Here is a 20,707-nt window from a genome sequence, read left to right as displayed (position 1 = left end):
CCTAAGTTTGTTGGCACCATACCTCTGCTCGAACGTTTCCCCAAGGTGAACAACACCTGAGTATGTTTGGTTGAAAAACGCCGCACCCAGCACTATTCCAACTGTAAGGCGACGGTCTGTAAATAATCGAGTTCGGACCAGGTATGTATGTATGTATGTATGTATGTATGTATGTATGTATGTATGTATGTATGTATGTATGTATGTATGTATGTATATGTATATGTATGTATGTATGTGTATATATATATAGTCATTTCCTGAATGTTCGAGCACATGTGACCACTCACGTGGAATAATCTCCGGGTAGTAATCAATTGAAAGTCAAGGGCAGATAGCCCCAACTTCCGGAAAGCCTGCTGCCAGGGTGGGGTGGGGGGGGGATGTGTGTGTGAGGTGGTTGTTCGTTTATTTATCAACACGTGTCTTCAGTCAAAGGCATTCAATCGGCAATGGTTGACGATACAATCGAGACACTTGATGCGGCATGAGGAAAACATGGGAACAGTCGATCGATCTACCATTTTGGTACTCACTCGTTGGGACTCCGGCATAGAATAGATAGATAAACAGGCGTTTCGTACACATGGTAAGGATGAAGGAAAGACTGGACGGACGAAAAGGACTCTATCAAAAGGTCTGGTTTCTGCAGTCAGTATGGAAAATAGGGGGTTCAGACCTTGTGGTCAAAGACATTTTCTGAATGTTATAAATAACTGTTTCTTTCAGATAACAAATATACTAGCACCTGAAACGTTTATGATATTCCGTTATCAGCGTAGTTTGTGAAGACAGGTCTCGCAATTTAAGGGGCACTGGGTATAAAAAGATAAGGTCTTTTTCACGCCGTGCTCAGCAACATTCTAACGACATGGCGGGAATCTGGAAAAACATCGTGTCTAGATCAGACAATTCAGTGATCAACAGCACGAGCATCGATCTGCGCATCCATCTGGGACACGATGACATATGTCTACCAAGTCAGTGTGCCTCATCACCCAATCCCGTTAGTATGGTTATCCCTCTTATCCCTCAAGTATGCGCTGCTGAAGGTCAGTTCTAACCCTGATCTCTGGGGTGATACTGAGTATAAGATTTCTTATATTTGTTATTATTTTGGCAATATCTGGAAATATTTTTCCGTAAGACATCAGCACACCCAGAGAACAGTCACATTCTATTCGAGGTCTTGAACTGCAATATTGCTTGATGCAGTTCCTAACTGTGTATCAGTCTGCCTGTATTTTTCATTGCCTACTACACTACAATGTTTGATAATTTTTCGTACCACTTTTTCAAATCAACATTGAATCGAGCTGTTGTTTTTCTTAAGTACCACTAACCCAACGCCAATCACCTACCAATCATCCAACACCCATCACCTAACACTCATCCAACAACCACCACCTAACACTCATCCAACACTCATAACCTACCACTCATTAAACGTTCACCACCTACCACCCACTCATCCATCGCTCTCACCTACCACTTATCCAGCACCCATCACCTACCACTCATCCAACACCCGTCACTTAACGCTCATCACTAAACCCCATCAACCACCCATCATCAACCTCACATTACCATTCATTACTTACCACCCACCCATCACCCATCACAACCCATTTATCAAGCGCACATCACCAACCACCCATCCTTTACCGCCCCTCACTATCCACGACCAAAGTCACCTACCAACCATAAGCCTCACATCACTGGCCACCCCACCCACCCCCACCCCCAACCCCACTCAACCATCACCTTGTCACCAACAACTACCCACCTAGCTGTTCCTCCTCGTCCATTACCTATCACCCATCGACTTCTAACCTAGTAGATCCATGTTTGTTTGTTCTACCAGACCGAGAACTGGTTCAAGTTCACGGATACGTCTAGTCTCTCTCACACTCCCTGAACCACAATATTTCCCCTACTGCCTAGCCATACCTGCAACCCTTAAGCCCTAAATGAAGCAAGTCTAGATTTCCTAGATTCTGAATCTAATATCTCTCTGGAACTCTTTTTAAATTCAAAATGAGATTATCAATTTGGTTACAATTTGGTCGATGATACCTCGATAAAACTTCGTTCACTCAATTACTCATGTCACACTCTCAAACTGATTCATATGACGAGGAAGTGGGTATGAATAATACTCTAATCAGCATATCACCCCACACTGCAGACAGCCTCCAGGACGTCGTGGACCTGTAAACATTTGACTTGATATGAAATCCTTTGAACTAAAGGCTTCAAATATATATAGACACAATTACAGGTATGTCAAAGGTCTTTTACTGTAACACCCATATGAATAAAGGCAGGGACAACTTTCAAAATGTTTGTAATTAGCTGCCAATCTAAAAACTGATAACCACTGCTTAACGTTGGTTTCGTTAATACATTTATGACAGGACCGATTGTATACTTTCATATTATACTTCTAAACGTTCACTTCCATTTCAATAGCAATTAAATGTTTCACTAACAACAACTGAATTTCGTTTGATACATGATGCGAGTCACGGAGCAGTAATCATGTGTTAAGTTGCGATGTCAGCAAAACAGCGACATGTATGAAAATTTCTCAGTTAAACAGTTGTATGGCTGTAGATGGTGCATGATACGCTCAAAGCACTGTATCATCTCTGTTGGATAGGTATTCATGCTCATGATTCAGTACATTCCTCTCTGCTTTCAACAGAGATTTCTTAGACTTACATTTCTATGTATAATTACATAAAAAATAATCGAATCAGGTTGCTGATGACCAATTCTAACCCGGATCTTCACGGTTCCATTCTAATAAAGAATCCTTTCACAGTAGTTACAGGTGATTATAGTAGATATATCAGAAGATTGATTACACAACAGCCACGTTTCCTGTTCACTGGGTTCAGTACTATTGCGCAACTTAGCACAATAACCAGTCCAGAAATTGAAGACTAATTTATGTAACTGGATACATAAATATTAATCAGTATGATTGGATACATCTAAGCACGTGCATATTGCAACACTACGCTCCTTCTAATCCTTGCAAACACGTCGTATAGAATGCCCTGTCGTACAGCAAAGCAAAGGAACCTGAACTGGTGGAAATTTCAAAACGGGGCTCTGACGTAAGAAACGTTTGCGGATTCGATATTATATCAATCGTTACACAAATATGCTGAATAAGCGCAAAAAACACATAACAGGTGTAACCACAGAGTCAGATGCATTGTGGATCATTTTACGACCTCGCCAGGCAGGGATAATATGCGATCTCGCCATGACATATTGAAATAAAATGTTATTAAAGTTTAGAATTAAAATTCCTTTGTAAATACCTTTTTCTTATGAAACAGGGAATTGGAATTAAGTGTTACCAGAGCTGTTTCTTATGTCGCTTTACAATTTCACATAAGAAAATTCGGATTGGCTGAAAGGTAGGTCATTGTCAGAGTGGGTTAATGAGAGTCATGTTTCAGTATGATAACATTCATTGAAAAAAAATCGAGTTCGATCCAACGTATGTACTTCAGGCACGACTGTACTAACAAATGAGAAGCATAAAAAATGTTCAAAGCCACTTTTATCCTCCAAATCAAACGCAACTTTCGTAATTATACTGACAAGACCAAAATGCCCAGCATTGGTGATAATAAACATCTTTTTCACATTCCAGGGGTGGTATTCAAGGTCTTATACCGACACATTAAAGCATCATGGCTCATGGTTGTAGGACAGTTCTCTGGATTACAGTTTGCACTGTGGGTTTTACCGTGTTGCTGACCAGCGTTCAGGAGGAAGAACATGTATCATGTGGACAGGTCCTTATAGAGTGTTTCGAAAAATTGTACAAATGTTCTCCAAACTGTGTCAGTTGCAGTAGCAGGGGAGGAGAACTAACACGAATTGCGGACATACAAACTTCAGTAACAAAACTGGACTTTTCATCGAATTTCCTAGGAGTGGTAACAAGAAATACATTTCGAAATATGACACGGTTAAAAATCCTAATTCTTCGGAACAACAGCATCACATACCCTTCTGGTGATGCATTTCAACATATGTCACGGATGGAGGTCCTGGATCTTAGGTACAACAATGTACACGTTCTGGTTCTTCAGAAATCATTCAACAGTCTTCAAGACACAGTTCGCTCTATTGATGCGTCAAATAACAAATATTTTCGAAATCGTACAGAGGACTTTGTGCATGGACTTTGACGACTCAAACTGAATACTCTTAAAATTGAACACAATCATATCACGCATTTTAATTTTTCTGTGATATGTCGTCTGAAGTCACTACGTTTTTTAAGTGTGCCTTACAACGACATTCTCAGATTTTGTGGTGACTTCAATTATTCACAAATACGAACTTTAGATATAAGTGAAAATGTCATTGCACATGTGTCAAATACTAGTTTGAAATGTCTTACAGACACGTATCTTTTACAGACAAGTTTTTATGGAAGATTTACTCAAATACTTTTTCCTCATTGTCAAATATTCGACAGATTTCTATAGGTAATGCTTTCAGAAGTTACTCAATCGATGAGGTACTGGAGGAATATACATTCAATAATAGTACACTGGAAAGGCTTACTCTTTCAGGCATTGCTAAATTTGGATATTTGGATCACCTTGCCAACCTTAAGGCAGTGAAAGGATGCCTATTTGGACCTGTGCTACAACGCTATGATCTATTTAAACAACAGCTATGTTCAAAACCTTCTTTCTGGACTTGACAAATTAGAGGTGCTACGAATGGCAAGGTGTCAGTTATATTTTCCCAGGGTAATATCTAACCACCAGCAACTTACACATATTGATCTTCATGGAAACAGAATTATGTCTGTCCCTCCGGAACTTTTCACTAACTTGAGAAGACTCCAAATTCTGAATCTCTCTCAAAATTCCATTGAGGTGATTAGTGAAGCTCCATTTCCAACATCAATACGAGAGCAGCTGTCTACAGTGAACATGGTTTTCAATAATGTTGTCTGTACGTGGGCTAATCTTTGGCTCATCGCGTGGGCGAAGGAGGATACAAGTAAATTCATTTAATTTCCTGAGTCCTATCAATGCGGATACCCACTGAACCTCAGATCAACACTTCTCACTGATGCCAACATCTCTGAAGAGGCTTGTCGAATCTCTCCTTATGCGTTTCCCATAATCTACGGTCTGTCCATAGTTTCAATAGTGTTGATAGTAGTTCTCTCCACTGCTTACAGATTACGTCGGTGCATTCGCTATTGTATCCACATGTTGAGATACAAAAGAAGGAAACCAACTGATGCAACGGTATACATCTATGGCGCTTTTGTGTTGTACTGTGAAGATGATTCACTTTGGATAAGAAACATCATCATACCAAGGATGAAAGACGAAGCCAACTTTAAGCTGTGTATTCATGAAAGAGACTTTATTCCCTGAGAATACATAGTTGACAACATTGTAACCAGTTTGGAAAGCAGCAGGAAAGCCATCATGGTGCTGTCCAGTTCTTGTCCATGGTGTCAGTGTGAGCTGGCTCTGATCCAGAAACGGGCTCTAGAAAAGGACGAGGGTTACCTGTTGGTGGTGCTGCTTGAGAACATTGAGTCGCGAAACATGACGACATCACTGTATGCACTCTTCCAGACGACTACATATATTACTTTGTCCAAAGGAAGAATAAGACAGACATGTTTTCTGGATGCGACAATGTTTAGAAGGATAAGTGTTACATAATAAAATATTCCCTACAGAGAAAGTAAACAAGCAGGGCATGGACTTAAATAAGTGTTGTGTGCTGTCTGAATTTGAGGATCCCTGCTTTAACTACAGCATTGGAAGAAATTTATATACACAACAGCAAACAAGTATGTATGATGGGCATGCAGACGATTGTAGTTTCAAACTGCTTCGTTGTGAACTTTAATATATGTTTGATTTTAGCAGACTTCTATCAATATCAGACACACAAACTACTTTTTGCATATATTGTCCCCTGCAGTTTGTGATGCATTTATTGTAGAGTTTGCGTATTTTGACGGTAACTAGATAAAAGGTCCAACAAAATGCGGATCGTGAGACTGGAACATGGCAAAACCAACTTGCTTGAGCTTGACAGATGATATGTCGAAAAATAAAACATAAAGATAACTTCATTTGTACTTTGTTCGCTGTTTCTACATAATTTTTGATCGCCCCTCGTATATGCTTTGAAAACAAAATGTCTTAAATTGATGAATGTTACATATTTTATTGTAGTTAAAAGAATGTGTGAATGAGCTTGCTTTGCAAAGTAAAGAAATTTCCTTGTGCAGCTTCTCCTCCACTAGTAATGGCTGACCATTAACGGGTTTAAAGTTACAAGCAGCCGAAGCCCTGACTAAAGCTGCCTTTAGTAATGGTGCCACTGCCGAGCTGATCAACTGATAACGCTCTAGCCATTTATGCAAATGGGCTACTTTAAATGGAGTTGAGGTCCTGCACAGCGAGTGTGACTGATAGAGTAGGGGTTCACCTTGGAGCTGACGTTGGAATCGTGTTGCAAGGGGGTTGGTAGGGGGTCACGATTGTGCTTTGGCTGCAGCCTCTTCCGTCTTAAAGGTCTGCATAGAGGCAGCGTACGTGAGAACTCCGGTGCCAGCCGCCTGTCGCCTTAGCTGGTCTTCACACAGGCTTATGGTGATTGGGCGTTAGTAAAGCCTACGTCAGTTACCTGTCCATGTCAGGGGACATAGTAGCTCAGGATCACCGCTCATTAGGTCCGTCCAAGGATGCTAAGTCAAGGAATGAGAGTTGGGACGACCGCTACTCTTAACTGACCGCATTACATTCATACATTCATATACTGGCTCACATACATCCAAGAATAAAAACAAAACAAAAACAACACCAGGTTATATACTCACTTATTCTGCCTCTCTCGCTTTTTCTCTCTCTCTCCCTCTCTCTTCCCCCTCCCCCCCCCCCCCTCTCTCTCTCTCTCTCTCTCTCATTGCAACACAAAGCAGGACAGGGTCAAACCATGAGGAACTTTGTGACGTTGATAGAACTTACCGCAGTTCATACTGAACTTTGAGCGGACAAACATGTGTTTTGAATGGTTCGAGCCTGGCCTGATCTTGGCCACATATCCCATCAGATGGAAGAATTTCGGACAGTACCGTTCGATGACTCCCTGTTTCAATGATTTGTCACTTCCGTATCCGCCCTTAACTCATGTATTTTGTAATTTTCCTCTGACGACGTCGTGTGCTTGCCTCTCGAAAGCTTTGCCAAGTGCACATCTCCCGACTTACCTTTCTCGTATTCCCGACTTTCTGTCTCTATTCCATAAGTTTAACCGTTCCCAATCACGAGTCTATGGTTATCAAGCTTCAGTCAGAGTGCAAATCTAAATGCGGATTCTGTGGTAATTATCTCAGTGGTTTAGGGATGTACTTTTACCTGATAACACCACTGCGATATATGTGATTGTTTCTCATCTCGAAAGGGCCCCGTGAAGATCAAGACAGGAACTGATCGTTAATAACCCATGCTTGTCGAAAGGGTGGTAAGGCTCGCTGATTTGGTTGACACATGTCAACTTATCCTACATGTGTAGATCGATCAACCTGCTGTCGATTACTGGGTTGTCTGGTCCAGACACGATTATTTACAGACCGCTGCCATATAGCTAGAATATTTGCTGAGTGCTGCGTAAAACTAATCTCACTCGTCTCAAAACTCATTATATATATTCATCCTATATGTACCATCCATGTTGCGTTCATATAAAACGTAGTATTTTCGGGTCATGATACTTCTCCAGGCACATTTTATGACAGTCACGTATTCTATCTCATGTTATGCTGACGTGTGTTTATTCAGACAAGACATTTTCCTGGTTTTCGAGTTCCCCTGCATAAGTGCTGATAATGAGATATCTCAATGTTAAATGTGCCTGAGGTTAAACTGAAACACCAGCATGAACAGACCAACTACTTTGTGTAATAATTTGTAATTCAGAAATTGGATCCTGACTGGATATTATTCAGATAGTACGAGAACTGAAAGGTCGGTGTTTCCTTTTAATCATGTATCCCACGTATGCATAGAAACGACTACATTCCCCTTTTGAGTAACAATATTTCATTCTATTGATATAGCACTTACGGGTGATTCAATCTCGCTGTACAGAGTTCTCTCCCTTGGTTATACCTGGAACCTGGAATCCTGGTTCGCCCCAGTTGTGCTGCTAAGTGTTTCAAGGTCTTTCCTACGCCAATTCATGTTGGGGATGGATGGATTTTAAGCCTAGAGGAATGGGTACATAGTCGAGAACTGGCGTTGACGTATTCACAAGAACATTCGTGATGTAACATAACCTGTTATGACCTGTTATAACCTAATGTAACACAGCCTAGGTCGTCAATAACGATAGTTTTGGTACACTTAAAAACATGTAAATATGATCTTCTTTCGTTTATTTCTGCAGATTGAGATTTTGGAAATATTTGGATTGGATGAAAATGATACACATACTCCCTCTGATTTTAGTTCTTACCATGTGTGGGACACCACAGGGAACAGTGACTAGGAACCTCAACCGAGTAAAGTGCGGAGAGCAGTCTACACCCTATTTCAATAATATGTGTAACCGCACATCGAAATGCGTCATGTGTGTAGGTAATGAATGAAACCTTACAACGATTCCTAACCTGAACCAATCAACTCGGCTGCTAAACTTTTCATCCAATTATTTAGAAAGCATATCAAGAATGACTTTTTGCCACATGACGTACATAAGAGTTCTAATACTTACCAACAACAGTATTAAAATGATCTCCAGCGATGCTTTTCGGGATCTTACAATTCTTGAAGTTCTTCTTCTTGACTATAATGATGTGTCTGAAGTAACTCTAAAACAAACCTTCTACAGCCGGCAAAAGAATCTCAGACACCTTAGCCTATCATATAATAAGATGGGCGTACATATCACAAGAGAGTTTATCAAAGGACTCACTCGATTAAATATCACAGATCTCTTCATTGAAGGAAATAATATGAAAACATTGGATTTTACAGTTTTTCGTGATCTAAAGGTTCTCCAGACATTATCAGCCAAAGACAATGATATATATAAAATGAGAGACGTTGTACCCAAACGAATTACACACCTTTTTCTCCAGTGGAACCGCTTGTCGATGTTTCCCCGATTTTGTTCTGGAAGTGGCCATTCTAGTGTGGTAGATATAGATCTTAGGGACAATAAAATAGGACATCTGTCTAGACAATGTTTAGTGTGTCTCATTAACGTGAAGTATTACAGTTTTGATGGAAATAGATTAATGACGATAAACTCGGGTACATTTTCGTCACTACCTCAACTAAATATATTAAGCCTTAGTGGCGTTTTTAAAGATAAAGGATATGCAGAGACAGTCGGAATAGAGCCATATGCGTTCAACAATAGTGCTATAACAACTGTTTATCTTGCAAGTATCGCTCAGTATGGATATTTTAATGTCATCGTTAACCCCAATGCTTTTAAATGGTGTACAGGACTCACAACCCTCTCTTTGTCATACAATACCATGTTGTATTTTAATGACACCTATTTACGGTCACTTCTTGGTGATTTACACACTTTACAAGTGATAAAAATGTCACGGTGCCAATTATCATTCTTTCCCGAGGTCCTGTCGACGTTAGTAGAACTACGAACAATCGATCTTCACGGGAACAGAATAATGCGGTTAAAACAGGGATTATTCAACAACTTGAAGAAACTCCAGCACATAAGTCTATCAGAGAATGCTATCGTAGTTATACATGAAGCAATTTTCCCGCTAAATCTGAGAAACCAACTTAAAGATGTCAACCTAGCATATAACAACTATGTCTGCACTTGCGCGAATCTTTGGTTCATAACGTGGATGAAATCAGATAAAAATATATTTGATTACTCCCCCGATAAATATGTCTGTGGGTATCCTACAGAACTTCTATCAAAACCTCTCACTGACGCCAACATCTCTGAACAGACCTGCCAAATCTCACCTTACATGTTTCCTATTATTTTTGGCCTGTCCAACGGAGCAATTGTGTTTTGAGTGATTATCTCCCTTACATACAGATGGCGTTGGCACATCCGATATTGCGTTTACATGCTGAGATTTAGAGAGAGGCAGCGAAACGCTGAGAGAGAGGAAGCTTTCATTTTTGACGCATTTGTTCTGTATTGTGAAGATGATTCTGGGTGGATACGAAATAACCTGCTACCGAAAATTGAAACTGATGTCAATTTAAAGTTATGTATACATGAGAGAGATTTTACCCCTGGGTGTTACATTGTTGACAATATTGTGAAGAGTCTTGAAAATAGCAGAAACACTGTCTTGGTGCTGTCCGACAATTTCAGTCCATATTGAGGTTGCGCACTCACTTGATACCAGTTCATGTGTAAACGCCTTGAGAAGATTTGTGGCGAGAAGGGGTCAGATTCGATAAATCAGGTCAGATAATGGTACCAATCTGAAAGGCACAGAGAGAGAACTTCGGGAGGCAATCAGGCAATGGAATCAATCTACCATTAAAAAAGTATGATACAGAGAAATGTGGAATGGATATTCAGTCCCCTTAGTGGATCACACCATGGTTGTGTTTGGGAACGACAGATACGTAGTGTCCGGAAGATACTTTTTTCAGTTCTCAAGAATCAGCCTGTAGATGATGAGGGATTACACACAGTGCTGTGTGAAGTAGAAGCCATAGTTAACAGTCGGCCAATTTCAAGAGTTTCGGATGATCCAAGTGATTTAGATGCCTTGACACCGAACCACCTGCTATTGTTAAAAGGCAAGCCAAACCTGCCTCCTGGTATATTTTCTGAGAGTGATGCCTACCCACGTTGTCGATGGAGACAAGTCCAAAATTTGTGCGCAGTGTTGAAGTCAGAACGAAGTCAGGTGTCTTGAACAGACCAATTACAAAGCTGTGTTTACTGCTTGAAAGTGACTGTTGACAGTATCAGTTTTCAGTTCTACAGTTGGGCTGTACAGATGTGCAGAGGAATGTACGTTTTTGATAATTTAACCAATGGGTATTTTAGGTTTATTATGCAGTCACAGAGTGTGTATGAGTGTGTATTGAAGCAATTCAAATTCTCAGAGCTATTAATGCAGTTATAAGCTATGTTCAGTTTGAAGGTATCAGTTTATTTTACAACTGAATATGTTCCACATGTTTTGATGCAGAGTATGTTATTGTAATTGTTAATTGTAACAATTATGGGGCCGGAATGTTGCGGTCAAATGGTCTATTTATAGTTACATTGGGATCATGTGATCTGTGGTAAGTCACATGACTGTAAAAGGGAAGAGAACTGGGGGCAGAGGCATGCGGTGCTATGCAGTTTTGGGAGGCTGGCGCAAGTGACAGTGTCAGGCAGAATTCAGCGTTGCCATACGGTTTTTCAACCGGCAACAACAGGGACACAGTGTACACAGAATTATGAACAGAATAAAGGTTTGCTGTGTTGGAACCGTAGAAGCTATTTGTTCAGAAATTTGCAGCGGTGACAGGCAATGTGGAGGAGACTGCACCATGCCTCAAGGGCGTGTGCTTTGAGATAACAGATTTTCTCCACAAGCGACACCAAGGTTAATGAGTATGGAAAATGTAAACCTTGTGTGAGAAAAAAGACTTGTAGTTAGTGATAACCTCAAGTCATTGTCAGAGGGATTTATATATTCCCACTCTCCAACCGGATCAAACCAGTGAAAATTGAATTCTACGCTGATTGGTCCAAAATAATGGCGTGATGTGATGGTGTCATGTTCAGAGACTCCCACAGGGTCATCCAATACCCATGGGGTGCACGGTCATGCGAGAACAATCGTCTCTGGTCAAGTGGGTGATTGTCTGTTTATACACTTTATACAACAAAACACGACGTCCGGGCCATGTGGTTGTCGGCTGAAAGAATACTGAGCTGTTAACATCTTGTGTACCCGTGATTCCTGCCATCGTATCCCAGTTGTTCGAATCAGTAGATTGTCTGGTCCAATTCCCCCTGTTTACCGTTATGGTCACTGGTGTGTTAGAGTGAATGTGTTGGGTTTTACGCCACTGTTATTTACAGAATACGTGCATTGTATCATTCCAACAAATAATTCCAGTAACAGCACACAAGTCAAAACACTGATAACACAACAGTAGTCAGAATACGTACATTGTATCATTCCAGCATATAATCCTAGCAACAGCACACAAGTCAAAACATTGATAACACAACAGTTTCGTTTCCTGTTAAAAGGCTGGAACCGCCCATGCACAAGTTTTATGCAGTTTTCTCCCAAGATAAAGTGTTTTAATCATAAATAAATATATTATATTGTCAGAAACTGAGTACAGCAGCGATCAAAATCGTCCATAGAAATGGAGAATATTTCACAATTGACTGTAACAGTGTTTTCACGGGTAAATATTCGTATTGAATGCATTATATTAATTGTTTGTTGTTTAATGAAACACTCATCAAATATTACAGCCGTATGGCAGTGGTTTGAAACTGATCAAGTCTTGGTCAGACAATCCAGTGATCAACAGTATGAACATCGATCTATGTCATCGATACGATAACTGGACCCTGACCACCCGAACCCCTTAGTCGCCTCTTACGACACGCATGGGTTGCCGAAGACCAATTCTAACCCTGATCTTGACGGGTGTTGGCTCTGTAATGCAATGCATGTTGTTAAGTATGGATAACAGTGGAATAAAAAAAACGTATGATGGGCTGTGAAACACATAAAAGCAAGAGGAGAAGTATTTTATTTCACAATAAACAGAAATAAAAACATACAAGAACAATATTACATTATACACCATTGGAAACGGACGTAAATATTGTTAGTGTACATGTGCTTGAAAATATATATTCATACAGACTGCAGATGCAGTTTTAAGATACTGAAATAATAATACCAACGGTTGTTTTGTGAGTATGGTTTTAAGGAGCTTTTCTAATGTTCTAGCAAATATCACACTTGAAATGGGCTTCATACATTGTGGGAAATCGAGCCTGGGCCTCGGTGTGACGAGAGAACGCTTTCAACCTCTAGTCTACCCCAGTCCTGGTTATTTGTATGTGAAATAGGACAGGGTGATATAAAGTCATCGACAAGAAACTGAAATTTGGTGATTGACATACAAAATAAATGCAAGATTTCAGTTTCATGACTCCATTAGATGAAACCATCGTCAAAATATCTAAAATATTTTAAATAAACACGGTATGTGAGAAGGTGAGACAGAAAGCAGGAGTACGCCAGAGGATTTCTTAAATACATAATGAAACGGGTTCAGTTTTATACTCAGAATAAAACTCATGTTTGGGTATAGATCCTTCATGAACATCTTGCCTCGTGATATTTATTAACTACCTTTCTAAACTGATATATTTAGCAGTTCATTGGCTACTTTCCAGTCAGACAGACTGTAGTGGTTGATATTTTGGGTCAGGGAATGATCGCGTAACTCAACCACAAAATACAAAATGAATGAAATATTTTCTTTCTTTCTGTCTGTGCTGTTGAACGTCGCTCTCAGCCATTTTCCTCCTATCGGTTATCGGTCTGTGAATAAGTACGTGTGTGTTGGACTAGACAATCCAGTGATCGATAGCATGAGCATCGACCAATTGGGATACAATGGCATGTGTCAAGTACGTCAGCTCGTCTGACCACCAGATCGTTCGACAAGCATGGGTTACTGAAGACCAATTCTAACCTGGATCTTCATGGATAGATATTTTCTAGCTGATCGGAACATAAACTTGCTTTAACAACTCATCAGCAATAAAGTGAGTGAGTTTAGTTTTACCCCGTACTCAGGAATGTTACAGCTATATGGCGGTGGTCTGAAAATAATCGGGTCTGGGCCAGATAATCGAGTGATCAACATCATGAGCATCGATCTGCGCAATCGGGAACCGACGACATGTGTCAACCAAGACAGCGAGTCTGACCACTCGATCCCGTTAGTCGCCTCTTACGACAAGCATAGTCGCCTTTTATGGCAAGTATGGGTTGCTGAAGGCCTATTTTAACCCGGACCTTAACGGGCCCATCAGCGTTAAAAGAATACTCATCCGAATGAGTAACCACAATGTAACTGGCACGGTTATATACGCTACACATAATTCTTACAAGAAAGGTGCAGTGGGGTAGCTTAGTAGTTAAAGCTTCGCTCATCTTACCGACGACCCGTATGTGAAAATGTGAAGCCCATATCTGGTGTCACCCACCATGATATTGCTGGAATATTGCGGCCTGAAACTAAACTCACTCATCATTACAGAATATAGAATCCAGGTACTATTGAAACAGCTGAAAGTCTCTCTATAACGTCATGCGTTGGAACAAGAGAATTACACAAATTCGAACAAACTTACAAATGCGCCCCCATTAAACTGTCAGACACGCATCACGAATCTACAGACGTTCGCGTTCGCCGTTCTTTCTCGACTTCCCCCACCTTGTAGGGTCTTCATGACAACGTATTTCATCTCAGACAGATTTGTTTTGTCCCACCTATCTGAGTACGTACATGGATAATCATAGATGTAAAAGATTTCAAAGTATTTTCATTTCTTCTGTATGAAATATCACAAAGATTTCGGCGGCTGCACACATAACTGCCTCTCAGAATGTGTCACAGCGTTCGGGGTCATAACAGAGACACAGACAACCTCTCTTACAGAAAGTAAAAAGAATGTATTGCATATCGGACGTGGGTGAGATGCCAACACAGTCCATGCAAATTTCTAGACTAGATGCAAAACGTGTTTTTGAGATATCATGCAAAGTAGAGGTTGCACTTCATTACCAGGCAAATTAAAGGTATATGTAAATCTAATGACGAAAGTATCCCATTACTTGCTCCCAGAACATATCTCGAGCACTTTCATCTCCCTGCTCTGCTGGCCATATTAAACATGGATGTTCTTCAAGCATGGCCCGCAAGGAGGAAGAGATGAGCCTTCCAGGGATGTTGCCCAAGAGAACCACAACGAAAGTATGAGTTTCCCCAACTGCTCGTCTTTGTGCAAAGTTGATCTCAAACAGACACCATTCGCTTTGGAGTGAGTTGACAGACAGTACAATGAGGATCTTCTTACTGGCCTCAATGCTTTCCACAATGTTGTCAACTATCGCACCTCCAACATCGAAGTCCCTCTCGTGTATACATAGTTTCAGGCCATTTCTTTCCTCCATGCAAGGAATCAAGTGTTCTGTGAGCCACGTTGTGTCACTGGGGGAGTACACTACGAATCCATCATAGGTGCAATCCTGGCCATCTCTTGGCTTATGGAGTTCAAGGTGCCTGATAAGGTACAGAAAGTAGCGAAATCTCCAGCGACATTTGTAAATAATGGACACCACAGCCACAAGCACCACACCCAGAGTGATGAACCCCAGCAGCAGTACATATACTGTCTTCTGGAACAGACAATACTGTTCCGAGAATGACACATCCGATAATAGGACACTTCTGAACTCTGATGGGTATGCACAAGCATAAGAAGACGGGTATCCGGTAAATTTGTGATGATCTCTCTGAATCCACAGAATAAACCATTTCATGTCACATGAACAGGTAAAAGAATTATGTTCAAGTCCAATATACTTAAGGGTATTTCGGCTTTCTTCAGGAAATGCATCCTCTTGAATCATGCTGATAAAGTTAAAGGAAACATCAAGACGTATAAGCTTTGTCAGGTTCTGTAACATATTATCTGGTAGACTCTGAAGTTTGTTTTTGTTCATGTAAAGGTTCTCAAGTCTGAACATGATTTTTGAAATCACACTGGGTACTTCAGTAAGTTCAGTAGATGTAAGAGTTAAATTCCTCAGTGAATTCAAGTCTCTAAAAAGCTGGGTAAATTTGCAATCTTCCTTGAAGTCGAATTCATTGTAACTTAAGTCGAGAGTGTGTAGAGCGTAGCATCCTGCAAATGCGTTTGGGTCAGTTTCGTTCACTCCAATGCGACTGCCTCGAAGATTTATTATACCTAGGTTGGTGTTGTTAAATGCGTAGGCGTGCAAATGTTTCAACTGTTCCAAGTGATGCATGCCTACTTCTTGTAAATTTGTTAAATTAGCAAAGGTTCCTGAAGCAATAACACGGATGGGATTACTGTTCAGAAACATTACCTCCAGTGTATCGAGACAGGTAAAGACCGTAGAATCCAACTTGGAGAGAAGGTTGTGACTGAAAAATATTTTTTTCAGTTTTGGAAAGAATGATCCATTTCCAGAGCAAAATGTGGGAATTCCTGGCATATCACAATCGTCCAATGACACCTCTTCAAGGACGTTAGAATATTTCCATTGCAATTTCTTTATGGGATTATGTCCAACACGAAGAATTTTGAGATCAGGAAACTTCGCAACACTGTCAAAATTGAATTGTTTAAGGCCATTGTGGCTTATGTCCAAGTATTGTAGGGACAAGCTGGGCAGATGTTTGAAGAATGTATTTGATATACTCCTCAAAAGCATATGCCTGAGGTTGAGGCTGAGGATATTACTGAGGCAAAGGAAACTTTCTGACAAAATTGTTATGGGAATTGTGTTGTTTCTCAAGCATAGATTTTGGAGACGGGGTAGAGTTGAAAACGCTTCAGGGGATGTATTTCGAATGTCGTTGTCAGACAGATCCAGGTATAACAAGTTCAAATGGCTTAAATTTGAAAACGTTTTCTCAGTAACGGATCTTAAACTATTCCGAGTAAAGGTAACATTTCGTGTACCATTTGGAAATGTGGGTATATATGTAAGACCTAAGTCTTTACATGTCGCAGTGCCGGCCTCGCAGTAACACGGGGGGCATGGTTCTGGGTGCTCCGAAGACTGGTCAAAGTTCTCGGTGTGCTCACGAACACAGGCAGACTGAAGTACTAGGAATGGTAGGAAGACCCACATAATCAGGGTATCCATTTTGTCTGTAAAGGAAAGAACATATTCTTCAGTAAAACCTGAGTCATAACAAAACAGAAGAGGAACAGAGTTGGGAGTAGATGATATTACAGGATATGATAATGAATGTGTTTGAATGTAACACATGTAATATTTGGTATTTCACTTTCTCAATAAAACTTCCCGGTTGGGATTCAAACCCAAAAAAATTCTGGAACGTGAGATCCCAAATATAACATGTGTTACTCTAGAAGACTTTCTAAATGAAATTGTATATTCATGATGTGTATGGATATATTAACTTGTGGAATTAATAACCACGTGTTTCCTGGAATATGCATGGGAAACGGTCATTGACATAGATAACATATAACAATCAAATGACCATTTCAAATGTTATCTAGAAAGAACGGTTTTAAGTTGAAAAAGAAACAGTAAAACCCTGCCCGTAACCATAAGAAAGATGTGTTTAAAGCAGAGTCGATATTACTATTCTAAATGTCAAACTGTGTTAATAAGAAGGGTTTACCAAAAGGTTATCGTGTCTTGCCACACCCTTACTACATTCAGTCATTCTGAATAATGTGCGATTGTGATCATTCTTGTTTCGCAATCGCTGTTCTAGAAAATGACCTCAACAGTCTTCACCCTAATGTCTTCTTCAAGTGTGCGACCTTACGTCGCAATAAGAGTTGAGTTGAGTTTTTATTCATTTTTATAATTAATAATATTTATTTCCTGCTTCCCGTGTTACAGAAAATAGAGCTATTGGACTCTGGGCACCATTGCAAGAAAATTTCATTGGTAACAGGAAAAACAGGAGTTTTCTTAAACAAAGCACACAAACAACAACAACAGTCACCACAACACATTCACTCACCAATCATACTTACAAGTTTAAAAAATATACAGTAAGTTTGTTTAAGTTAATCCATCTATATTCTTTTCCATTAGGGAGCAAGAAGAAAGAATTCAGCAAGTCAAATTTGGAAAAGTATGATATAACATCCACTTTTTCTAAAATCTTGTTCACATGTTACTGAAGGATATGTTCTTTTCAATAAAATCCCTACCTTGTATATAATGTCTGAAGTGTTTAAAGGTAAGAGTAGTTCTTAATACCTTACATTTATGTATGAAGAATTTAGATAACGACATTAAATCAAACACATCAACAATATATACATTTGTTCTAAGAAAGATATAATTCAATTTTGAAATCAGCAATGATTTTAGAATAGCAGTTCTACCAAATGGTGTAATTATTCTCTTCATCCACCTGTTAATAATTAATTGAATCTCAAATAAATTATTTTCTAAATTCTTTCTAGGTTAAGTCACAATATTTAAATCTGTTGAAAATATTACGCCTAGGAGCTTGAAATATTTTGGATTGTATGTTTAAATAAGGTAAGTTCTGATTGAACTATTCCTTCTTGCCCCTATCCATATTACCTGAGACTTATCATAGTTAATCTTAAGACCTGACATATCAGCAAAACAGTTCAAAGTATCAGCTGTAGTTTCAAAGGATTTCTGAGAACCATCTAGAATACACTCTGTATCATCTTGCTAGTTTGTTGGCGGTTTTGACCTCTCGGGCTGACAATAAGGTGCGATTTTGTCGAGTTCAAACGTTTGGCGTGTTCACAAACCACTGCGCATACCGGAGTCGAGTTACGTTACAGTTAATTTAGTTTTACGACACTCAACAATGTCAACCAAGTTAGCGAACCTGACCACCCGATCCCGTTAGCCGACTCTTAAGACAAGCATATGCATGGCTTACCGAAAGCCAGTATTCTAACCCGGACGTTAATGGGTCCAATAAGAGTCGAATGATAACAACATATAAGTGATGTGCAAGAAGTGATATACGCCCTTGTGCATATATCTTATGTAATAAATCAGCATATCCTGTGTCAAAATTTCATTTGTTGACCAGTTCAAACAATCATGGTATGCCGATGCTCAAAATTCATCTAAAAGACAATGTTATCATTTATATAAAACCTCACTCGCTTTAGAACCTTATCTTGTAGACCGTCCATCAAAATTTCGTATCTGCTTAACAAAATTAAGAACTTCTAATCATGGATTGCCCTTTGGAACGGGACGATGGCTTAATGTTAATCTATAAAACAGAACATGTGTAACTTGTAAAAAATAACGTTATTTGTTTCTGTTATTTTATCATGTACACATCTTAATGTTGAACCTAAGAAGATACTACACACTTATATTTGTAATAGCCCACATATGGACAAATTTATGTCACATGCGAAATCAGATTATAACCCACTCCTATTGAAACTATCACTTGTTGCTAAAACTCCTCTAAGTAATTTTTGAAAGTGCAACCAACATATCTCATTACATGTCCTATTCTAGTGCATAATGTATTAACAAACGACAGTATGTTCTTTTCATCACTCTGTATGATTTACGAGACTAAAATTCTGTTCTGTTTCTGGACAACTATTTACAAAGTGCGAATGGAGCATGTCTATAGTTACAAAATAAGTGTAATGTTAAACGTTACTTGCAACAAATCACTTATCATTTAATGGTGTGATTAAAATGAATATTTATCATCACACAGCGAAGACATTGGTCTGACAAAGCATTACATATTTTCGTAAATATATTGAACAACAAAAGAAACGAAATTTTAGGAAAAAATGACGTCTGATAAAAGTTAGAGTTCGTGTTTATGTCTTCCATTTAAAAAACTTATTTTAAGTTTAACTTTATTTTGCTGTTCAGTATATATGAATACATTGGATATATTACCTCTGATATCAGTATTGTAGGAAACCACTGTACAGCAACCGCATGTGTACTCGCCCCAAGCAGTGTGAACCTTCCTTGTGGAACGCTTTGGTGTATACCGGTCATATTTCAGTGGTCATTACATCTTTCAGTATTCAGCATCCGCATGTGCGGTGGGCGAAGTAGTCACAACTCAGTAAGAATGATTAAGATTCAATCCGATTACTATTATCAGGGAGAATAGAAGACGTATATTATCCCTGCTATTACGCACATTCTGAAGACAGTTATTACATGACGACAGATATTACATACTATTATTATTCCTGTCTGAATAATATATGGATAATATTTCAAACACTGAAACATTTCGTATAAATACGAAGTCAATTCGGTTCTAACATTTAAACAGCATTATTGATTTCGTCTTCTCTGTCATTTCACAAGGACAGTTTTACTTTCAATCGCTGTAGAGAGTCGCGTTCCTGATTCGGATTCCGGTTCGCTCCCCATTTTTCCCTAAGTTTGTTGGCACCATACCTCTGCTCGAACGTTTCCCCAAGGTGAACAACACCTGAGTATGTTTGGTTTGTTAACGCCGCACTAAGGAATAAATAATACAGTGTGAGTGAGTGAGTGAGTGAGTGAATGAGTGAGTGAGTTTCCATTCTACTCCATTCTTGGACCAGTATCCCAGCCCAGACAGTCCAATCTCCACTCCATTCTTGGACCAGTAGCCCAGACAATCCAATCTCCACTCCATTCTTGGACTAGTACCCTAGACAATCCAGTTCCCACGTCATTCTCAACACAGTGATCCAGAAAATCCTGATCTCTACTCCATTCTTGGAACAGTGTTCAGACAATGTAAATATCCACTCCATTCCGTTGTTGGACCAAATACCTCTTGTAATCCTCCCCAAATTTATCAACATAATTCAATGTGCCTTATAAATGATTACTGTCTATATCTGTGTCATG

The 20,707-nt window shown here is 39.5% G+C and overlaps 1 protein-coding gene and 2 pseudogenes across 1 annotated transcript; 2 read left to right on the top strand and 1 right to left on the bottom strand.

Moving 5' to 3' along the window:
- Positions 1–3,713: 3,713 nt before the first annotated feature.
- Positions 3,714–5,718, top strand: LOC137295164 (toll-like receptor 2; annotated as a pseudogene).
- A 3,235-nt stretch (positions 5,719–8,953) lies between these two features.
- Positions 8,954–10,402, top strand: LOC137295163 (toll-like receptor 3; annotated as a pseudogene).
- Positions 10,403–14,851: 4,449 nt separating this feature from the next.
- On the bottom strand, positions 14,852–15,893 carry LOC137294596 (toll-like receptor 1). Its single transcript, XM_067825647.1, has one exon. It carries the CDS (start codon positions 15,707–15,709, stop codon positions 14,888–14,890), a length of 822 nt encoding a protein of 273 aa, XP_067681748.1. The 5' UTR covers positions 15,710–15,893; the 3' UTR covers positions 14,852–14,887.
- Between the last annotated feature and the right edge of the window lie 4,814 nt (positions 15,894–20,707).

The sequence above is a fragment of the Haliotis asinina genome, chromosome 8 (assembly GCF_037392515.1).
Source record: "Haliotis asinina isolate JCU_RB_2024 chromosome 8, JCU_Hal_asi_v2, whole genome shotgun sequence".
Taxonomy (NCBI): domain Eukaryota; kingdom Metazoa; phylum Mollusca; class Gastropoda; order Lepetellida; family Haliotidae; genus Haliotis; species Haliotis asinina.
The sequence above is the reverse complement of the archived record's forward strand: the minus strand, read 5'-3'. Positions and strand labels throughout refer to the sequence as shown.

Bases quoted from the DNA above. Each gene is read 5' to 3' on its own strand.
- LOC137294596 (XM_067825647.1), bottom strand. From the start codon at position 15,709: ATGATTCAAGAGGATGCATTTCCTGAAGAAAGCCGAAATACCCTTAAG.